The sequence below is a fragment of the Pinus tabuliformis genome, chromosome 1_1 (assembly GCF_031772625.1).
Source record: "Pinus tabuliformis cultivar Carrire ecotype Pingquan chromosome 1_1, CPIR1, whole genome shotgun sequence".
Lineage (NCBI taxonomy): Eukaryota > Viridiplantae > Streptophyta > Pinopsida > Pinales > Pinaceae > Pinus > Pinus tabuliformis.
This window is the reverse complement of record NC_142297.1, coordinates 739,467,383-739,476,968: the sequence shown is the minus strand read 5'-3', so window position 1 is coordinate 739,476,968 and position 9,586 is coordinate 739,467,383. Positions and strand designations below refer to the sequence as shown.

At 36.3% G+C, this 9,586-nt stretch overlaps 1 protein-coding gene across 1 annotated transcript; it reads right to left on the bottom strand.

The window, feature by feature from the left end:
• Positions 1-2,131: 2,131 nt before the first annotated feature.
• On the bottom strand, positions 2,132-3,154 carry LOC149216083 (uncharacterized). The gene has a single exon (XM_089389815.1). The coding sequence runs from the start codon at positions 3,152-3,154 to the stop codon at positions 2,132-2,134; it is 1,023 nt and encodes a 340-aa protein (XP_089245941.1).
• Between the last annotated feature and the right edge of the window lie 6,432 nt (positions 3,155-9,586).

The window sequence follows — 9,586 nt, the reverse complement described above, 5'->3', positions numbered from 1 at the left end:
CATGAAGGGCCAGAGAACCCTTTCTTCCGTAGATTCTCCCATGTAAGTGTTATCCTGTGCATTAGGAGCCAAAGGAAAGTTTTGATTTTTGGCCAGAGTTCAGAATCCCAAACCTTGTTGCTCCATTTGACCTTTTCTTCCTGCTCTAAGTCTTCTATGCAATTTCTGGCTTCTTTGAGCGTAAAATTGCCTCCTTTTAGCTCTCCCCATCTTAATTGGTCATTATCTTCTGTTGTCCTTATCCTCCTCTTGTCTAATTGTGTTCTCAGGTTCCTCAAACCATTTTTGCTCCGTTCATGTGCTCTGTTTCATTGAATATCTAGGTTCTCCACTCCTGGTCCCTTTCATTATGTTTCCAATAATGGTTCACTGTAGTTCTCCCTAGCTCCTGATTATTTATTTTGATCTCTGCAAACTCAGGCCTTTCCAACTTGGGGAGTTGTTGCCATGCATCCTCCCAAAAAAGGGTTGTTTTTCCATTACGAATTTCCCAAAAGTTGTGCTCCTGGATAATTTGCTAGTTGTTTCTTGCTAGGTTCCAGATAGGTGAGCCTTCTGGGTTTTCTTGCATTCTAATTAGGTTCTGTAAACTATGATTTGGAGCGTACTTTTCCTTCCAATGTTTAGCCCATGGTAATTTAGGTTCCTTTAGCCACTTCCACCATAACTTAGCCCCACGGGCTCGATTGATCATGGAAGGGTCTTGCAAGTTCAACCCTCCCAGTTGTTTAGACTTGCACAGTTTGTTCCACGCTATCAGTGACCATTTCTTCTTCTCAGAATTACCCGACCAGAGAAACGTCCTTTGAATTATCCTTATCTTTTTCAGTATTCCCTTGGGTGCTGGAATAATGCAGAGCATATATTGAGGTATAGCCTGAAGGACTGCTTTGGTTAAGACCAGTCTTCCTGCAAAATTTAGGGCCCTATGGGTCCAATGATGACATCTTTTTTCCAAGTTGGCCAAGATATTTCCCAATGGATTTTTTTCCAGGGTTTGTCAGTCAAAGGTGCCCCTAGGTACCTCGAGGGGAGGTTGCTTCTTCGGAAGCCTAGGATGTAGGAGAGGTTTTTTTGCATAGCTAAATGAGTATTGAAAAAGAAGATAGAGGATTTTGATAGATTAAGATCCATACCTGAGGCCTTCCTAAAAAGATTGAGGATCCTTTTATAGCCCAAGGCTTCTTTGACTGTAGGAGTGCCATGTAACATCGTATCGTCAACAAATTGTTGGTGGGTAGTGGCTGGAATAGAGGGCAGGGGCTGCAATCCTTTGATGACTCCTTCCTCCTTAGCTCTATGAATAAGTCTACTTAAACCTTCCATCAAGATCACAAAAAGGAAAGGGGAAACCGGATCACCCTGCCTAAGACCTCGCGAAGGACAGAATTGAGCAGAAGGGGCTCCATTCACCAAAATAGAAAATCTAGTAGATTTGACCAAAGCCAGAATCCATGCTATCCATTGTTCAGCAAGGCAAAAGGCTTTTAAAATTATTTCCAAGTAAATTATGCCAGTTGACCTTGTCATATGCTTTTGACATATCTAGTTGCATCATCATTCCTGCTTTCTTCCAAGATTGAAGAGTATGAATCATCTCCTGAGCTAGTAAGACGTTGTCCAGAATCTGTCTCCCCTCAACATATCCCGATTTCTCTTCTAAGATAAGGCCCAGAAGAATGGGTTTCATTCTGTTAGCTATAACTTTGGAAATGATCTTTTATACGACATTACATAGCGCTATAGGATGAAACTTTGAAGGGGTGTTAGCTTCCTCCTCTTTTGGAATCAGGGCCAAGAAGGTGGAGTTGAGGGACTTGAGGATTGAGGTCGAACGTCGAGAATCCTCCACAACTTCCCAAACTTCTGTTTTGACTATATCCCAACAGGCTTTGTAGAAATTAATGGTAAAACCATTAGGTCCAGGTGCTTTGTCATTTGGCATTTCTTTCGCTGCCTCTTCCACCTCTTCCATGGAAATTTCTCGAGTCAGTGCTAAGTTCTGCTCTGTCATGATTAGCTTGGGGATTGAGGAGATAAGTTCCTCAATGGCCTACGTTCTGTCAACTTCAGGTTCTTTAGCTATGCTGCTAAAATGCATAGTGAGAAGGGTGAAGATCTCTTGATGATTCTAAAACGCGGCTCCCTGATCATCTTTTAGGCTAAGGATTTTATTAGCTCCTCTGTGGGCAATAGCTGACCTGTGGAAGAATTTAGTATTTTGTTCTCCTTCCTTAAGCCACTGAACTCGATATTTCTGCTTCCATAGAGTTTCCTCCTGTTGGCAACGATGTTGCCATTCTTGCATTAACATCTTTTCCTTGCTCACAGTTTCTGGGTTTATATTCCCTTGAATCCATCCTATATGTATCTGCTCTAATTGCTCCTCTAGTTTCTTTTTCTCTTTGAATATGTTCCCAAAGACCTCTTCGTTCCAGATTTTGATCTTGTCTTTAATGTATCTCAGCTTGCCTTGTAATCTGTACATTTTGGTTCCTTTAATTCCCACAGTTTCTTTCCACCATTGATCAATTTGATGTATGAAATCCAAATGGGTGAGCCAGAATTTTTCAAATCTAAAAGGCTTATTTCTTGGAGTACCCTGGATGGCAGCAATCAAAGAAATGGGCCAGTGGTCTAACCCCCCGCTGGGAAGAATATATGATTCCACTATAATTCCTTCCAACAGAATACTTTCTGAAATTAGAAATTTGTCTAGACGAGAAGCTATTTGCCTTTCACATCCCCTTTTGTTGTTCCATGTGTAAGCCCCACTTTTTGGAAAAACATACACTAGATTAGCCGTCTTGATAAAGTCTAGGAAGGCTTCAGAGTCTTTGTTGAGTTTCCGTATGCCACCTTTCTTTTCCATGAGGTTGGTTATCATGTTGAAACCCCCTCCCATGACTACCTTAGCTTGGGGATACCTCAGGTTCAGGTTAAGCAGAGTTCTCATAAAAAGAAACTTGTCCTCTAGTTTCTGTGGACCGTATACATTAGTACATAGATAGGTTTCAAAGTTTCCTACAACCTGAGCTTCTACAACTATAAAGGATCTGGTCGCCTCAAAGGAGAGGATCTTGATTACTTGTGGATTCCACAGAGTGATTAAGCCTCCCTCCCATCCATTGCTTGCAGTCTCCAGGTATTCCATATGTTTACCTAATTTTTTGCTAATATTGAGTATCGTGCTACTTGAACATTTAGTTTCCTGCACAAACACTATGTTTGGTTGTTCCTTTTGGACTTTCTTCTTTAAAAGACGTTGTTTTGTTTGGCTATTAATCCCTATAGCATTCCAAGAAAGAATTTTCATTTTAAACAAAGATTAGGAGCTTATAGAAAAAGCCTCTAGGGCCTTCATCTTACCGAAGTTTAAGAGCATTTGTCCCAGCTCTTGCAATGCTTCATTTTTGGTTCTGCGTCCTCTTTTTTCTGGTGTTTGGAACTTATGGAGGTTTGATGCAGACCTTGTGTTCGAACTCTTAGCCCTTTAGTTGTACCCAAGCTTTTGCTTTGCATTTCCATCTCTGCTCTTTGTCGTGCTATTAGTATATCATTAACTCTTTTAACTTCCTCATCCGATATGTGTTCCATTCCCTTATTTTTCCAGTTTTCCACCATGTCTGGTAGATTCACCCCCTCTTACTCTAGTATATCATTGAGTTCCATATCTTTGCTTCCAATATCACTTATGAGCATTTCTGAGTCTTCCTCAACCCCCTTCTATTATTTCTTAAGTCTGGAGCATTATGCTTAAAGGGTTCCCCTCCAGTTCTTTTGTCTCACGCCCTATTGTGGATTTGATTATTTCAGTGGTTTTTTGTTCTTTGATCTTGTCCTCTGATTCCGTTTCAGTTTCCAAGATTTCAAAAGCATTGCCTGTGTTACCTTGGAGGTGCTTGCTTTGGTTTGGCGTTTCTTATGCGCTCTTTGTTTAGCTTTCGGTCTGGTAAATATTTCCTTGTTCTTCTCTGCTTTGTCTTCCTTATGTTCTCCTGCTACTTTGTTCAGTGGACATTCTCTGATTAAATAACCATGCTCATGATATTTTCTGCATCAGAATGGGATTTGCTCATAATCTATGGCTTGGAAATAATCTTCATCCCTATATTCCAGCCATAGACCCTCATGCAGGGCCCAAGACACATCCATTTCCACACAGATTCTTGCACAAGAGGTATACCTTCTTTGCAAAGTAGCTTCTCAGGCTTTGATGAAGGTCCCTAGCTTATTCCCTATTTGTTCAAGAGTTGTATGTCCCCAATAATCAATTGGTAAGGAGAAGAGGCGTATCCACATTGGTACCTTCTTGAAGGTTTCCTTTTTTGGTACGAAGTTGGGTTTCCATGGACTTACGTATAGGCCTGCAGAGGCAAAGAAATAAGGCCCTCCATCGAATATTCTATCCTTATCTTCTAAATTTGAGAAAACAACAGTTAAAAAACCTTTAGCTCCTAAGTGCAGTGTAACATCACCTTTGGGTTTCCACTGTTGCTCTATCCATTGACACAATGCCCTTTCTGTTGGCCAGAACCCCATGAATTTGTAGATCACTGCATGTTCAATCATATGATCCCAGTATGCCTGGATTTCCGGGTCAAATATCACAACCCTTAGGGTTTCTGCCGCCTTAGGTTTGCACAGACCCTAGTTCTTCTTTCCGTTGTGTGTTGGAGTCGTTCCTCCTTGTTCCTCTTTATCTTGATTCAGAGCCTCTTCCTCTGCTCCTATTTGCTCCTTTCCCTGTTTGTTTTCATGAGCGAAATTTGCTTGTGGTGGCTTCTCACTGACTCTGCTTTCTGTACGTTTGTTGTCAACCTTTCCTTTGAGTTTTTGGGTGTTGTTACCTTCCTTGCCTATATTTCCTTTCCTCCCCTTGCTGGTCAAATCTTCTTTGTTTAACCTTTCGTAGCCTACTATCTACACCCCTTCCCGTGTTGTTGGCTTATTCATCATTATTTGCTTGTAAGATGGGGTCCCGATGGACCCTGCGTTTACCATTTGTCGGGGTCAGAGTCTGTCCCCTTCTGTATAGCTCTGCCGCTCTGACCATGTTCTTCTCTAGTTTTGAAACCTCGATCTGGTGAGTCTGTGAGCTTCAAACCCCCGTTTCCCCCAGAGCTCTCTGTCCCGCCTTCGATCGTCCCTATCGTTTGATGAGTTATTGTTTTTTACATATAAATTCGCGAATTGTGGATTTTTTTAATTTTTTTTCGGCAATACTGCTGAATTTTAACTATGCCTCAAATTATAATTTTACTAGTCTGTGAACCTTGTATCCCATGCACCGTGCCGAACTTGGAATCTACGTATTAATTCACGAACTGTGAATTTTTCTAATTTTTTTCGGAAACACTACTAAATTTGGTAACTATGCCTCAAATTATAATTTTTCCACGAATGACCCTAAAAAATTATTCTTTAAACCATTGCTTTTGCAACAACTTCAACCATGGGCAACATATTCACTAATTAAGTTTTATATCAAAGTCAATTTTCCATCGACCAAGTAAAAGGACGTCCAAAGCCAATAATACAATCGACATATGATATTTAAAGGTATAGTCGAATGATATTGACCACTACCAATAATACAGGTTCATTTGAATAACATATGCATCATTTGGCAGGTTCATTTGACTGACAAATTCACGGATTGACTTCGATCACCGATTATTTATGCTAAAATTAATTCTCCATCGAACAAGTAAACAGGGGGTCCCAAGCCATTAGTTCTATCCATATGGTAGGGGCACTAAAGGACATTTAGCGGTGATATCACATGATATTCTCTGGTACAACAAATCTTTTGGTGAATGATGTGGTATAACAGGTTAAGCATTTGGCCATAAAGCTTTTTTAGGAAGTGACACGATTCAAATTAATGATGAAAACTTGTTTGAATTAAAAAAATTATTTTCTGAAATTGTAAAAGTTTAACATTATGCATTTCATGTGTTCTTGCAGTTTCGTTTTCCTTCCTTCTTTTTAAACCGACCAAAGTGGTATTATTTTATGGATTAGTTTAATTTATAAGTGAAACCGATTTTTGTTTTCTAGTAAAATAGTTTAATTTTGATTTTTTGTTTTTGAATTTAGATTTTTGTGATCCATAATAATTGTAATAGCATTTTTAGGAAAAAATTACATGAGAGAGAATCTCGTCGACGCTGTTCATCTTTCAGGACAAGATGAGAAACCAAAACGAGCGAGTATTGTTCATCTTTCAGGACAAGATGAGAAACCAGATCTAAGCGATGCAATAAATAGATGAAGAGATAAGCTAACTAGCAGTTTGGGAGTAACAACTAGTTTGACTAAAGAAATTTTTTTATTTATTTTTTCAAGATTTGACCATAAAAGAAAAAAGAATTTAATTCAAGAAATTAAATTTATAAAAATAATTTTTTATTAATGTTAATAATAGTGTAGTTATAATCAATATATATATATATATATAGATACCCTTTATAACCATATATTATTATATTTAATATTATTAAATTTAATATTCTAAAAACTATTATTATTATTAGGTTTTACATATATTCATAACCTTAATTATTAATTAATATATAGCTGATTTTAGAATATTATAAATAATATATTTTAGAATAAATAATATAGTTCGGGGATTAACAAATATTATTAAAATATTAGGAGGAAAAAATAACAATGTTAAAAAAAAAATTAAAAATATTTTTTTTTGTTATTTAAAACACATTTTTGAATGTATAAAAGATTTAGTAAAATTCTCTTGGACACTCCAATTCTATAGATTAAATAACTTGAACTTAATTGTTTTTAAATCATTGCCAAATTTTTTATAAAATTAACTAGAAAAAATATCGTGAAAAAATTCACCACACCTTATATATTTTTATTTATTTATTTATTAGTAAATATTAATTTTTATATAATTAGTTAATTGTTTATTAAACAAAAATAATAATAAAAAAATTGAAAACACAATAAACCAATCATTAATTTACTCCGTAGTAATTAATATTTTCCTCGATTGCTTTAACATTTGTATTTTAAAATTCTCTAACATACACCACTCAACCTATGCCAATTATATTCATACTATCCACTATTTTAATCTTTTGCATTTCTATGTTTTAAGACTTTTCATTTTTGGATTAACTCCCTTTTTGTAGTATGTTCGGTTGGATAATTTGTTAGACAAATGCATTATTTTCCACGAAGTATGAAATTCTTTGATATATTCTCTTCAAAGCTTATTCATTTCAAGCTACAACTGTACCAGTCAAGGGTTGTATGAGAGTGTCACACAGCTTAAACATGTTTCCTGTTACTACCCTCCACACTTAAAAGTTTATCCCTACCTCCTGCGATACCTAAAAAATATCTTCACATATCTTCAATTAATTGAATTGAATCCAATTGCCTACCATTTTCCTTTTGAATTTCATCTCGCACCAAGAATATCAACTACTAATCATGGTTTTTCCCAGACTAACTAGTGTTTTCGTGGGTTGCCTGAAAAATGCTCCATTTACTCAAGCACGTGTAGACATAGTATGGCTTTAGCACCACATTCCGAGCCATTTCATCTCCAATTGCTACCAAATATGTTGATTACCTTGCTATTAACATTATTTTATTTTCTTGGATCTAAGGCTTTGCAAACAGGAATATGATGCTACAGGAAATCATCTATCAGGCACATCTACTCGAATTATAATAGTTCCTAATTTCTATGATGAGTTGGAGTCCAAAGAAAATAATCTTATGTTGCATAGATCGTTCTTAACCTCTTAACCATGGATTTTATCAAGCACAAAGTGAGCATAGTAATGATAAAACTTGTTGAGTTGAGCAACGAAAGCATAACCTACAAATAAATTGAAATTGCAGAAAATAATGCCAATTAAACAGGATAGCAGAATAATCAAACACAAAGATTGACACAACCTTTTACTAGGTAAAACCCTCCTTGTGAGGGAAACATCCATGGGGCAATGATAATCGATATTCTTATTATTCAATGGAGATTTACAACAACCAACTCAAAGACATACATTATCCAACCATTCAATCCACTCTCCATTTGTTTTATGTTTTCATATTGCCTCTATAGGCTTACATGGATAAATAGAAACATGTCAGTTTTTTTTCTAAATCTTTCCACAATTTTTAGAGCAGTTACATAATAAACTTTTTACATAAAACAAAAAAAGTTCCTTTTATATGTTTTTTCAAAAAAACTTAGATTATTAAAAACAAATCAAACCAAAGGAACCAATCTTAGCTATTATCCCAAGAAAATATGGAAATAGTTGACAACTTCTAACAATCTCCACCTTGACAACAATTTACCTGATATATCATGCCCAAATTATTCATCACCTTTCTTGCAAGCCAAGAGAAGCTAGGCACCATTTTAGCTTCTTTGACAAGATTAGTTTTTTGAACTTTTATGCGCAATATTTCTTTGTATGGAGTTTTTCTAGAGCCACCATTCCACTTTCATCAATAGTGTCATACAAAATGGTATTTAAAAGGTATATATTTTTTTCTTACCATGATACACTGGATTCCTTTCCAAATGAATAAAACTTTGACTATCACAAAAACTTTCACCTTGTCCTGCATCCTTCCAAACTCACCTAGCAAAACTTTTAACCAAATTTCCTCTTTGAAAGCATGTGATAAAACTGTGTATTATGCCTTAGTAGTGGATAAAGCAACTACATTTTGAAGCTTTGACATCTAACTAACAGCTCCAACTGCAAGAGTAAGAACATGTCTAGAAGTGGATCTCCTCTTGTCCAAGTCACTTGCAAAATCTGAAACAACATAACCACAGGCTGAATCACTACTACCATTATAGGTGATACAGTAATTACTTGTGCCTTTAAGATACTGAAGCAACCATTTCACTATTGCCCAATGTTCTTTACCTCGATTTTCCATGTATCTACTGACAACACCAATTACATGTGAAATATCTGGCCTTGTACTAACCATCACATACATTAAGAATCCTACAAAATTAGCTTATGGTACAAGGCATATACTCCTTTTCTTCATCATTACTAGGACACAAACCTGAAGAAAGCTTGAAATGGGAAGCTAAAGGGATTTGAACATGTTTCCAATTATTCGTACCGAATCTCAAAAGTATTTTCTCCACATACTTTTTTTGTGATAACCACAACTTACAATTTTTCCTATCTCTATGTATCTCCATGCCCAAGATTTGTTTTACTGCTCCAAGATCCTTCATTTCAAAAGTCCTAGCCAACTAAGCCTTTAACCTGTTGATCTCAACCATGCTTTTTCTTGTTACAAGCATATCGTCAACATATAACACCACAATAATGAATATGCCATTTCCAACTTTTGAAAGTAAACACAATGATCATACTCACTTTTGGTAAAATTGTAGCTCATCATGAAGGAATCAAAATTCTAGTAGCATTGCTTGGGAGATTGCTTCAGGCCATACAATGACTTCTTGAGTTTGCAAGCAAACCTCTTGTTGCGATTTTGAACAAACCCTTATGGTTATATCCTCATCCAAATCTCCATGTAAGGATGTTGTTTTAACATCTAG

What these genes read in the sequence shown, in the direction of transcription:
- LOC149216083 (XM_089389815.1), bottom strand. Translation starts at nt 3,154, where the DNA reads ATGGAATACCTGGAGACTGCAAGCAATGGATGGGAGGGAGGCTTAATC.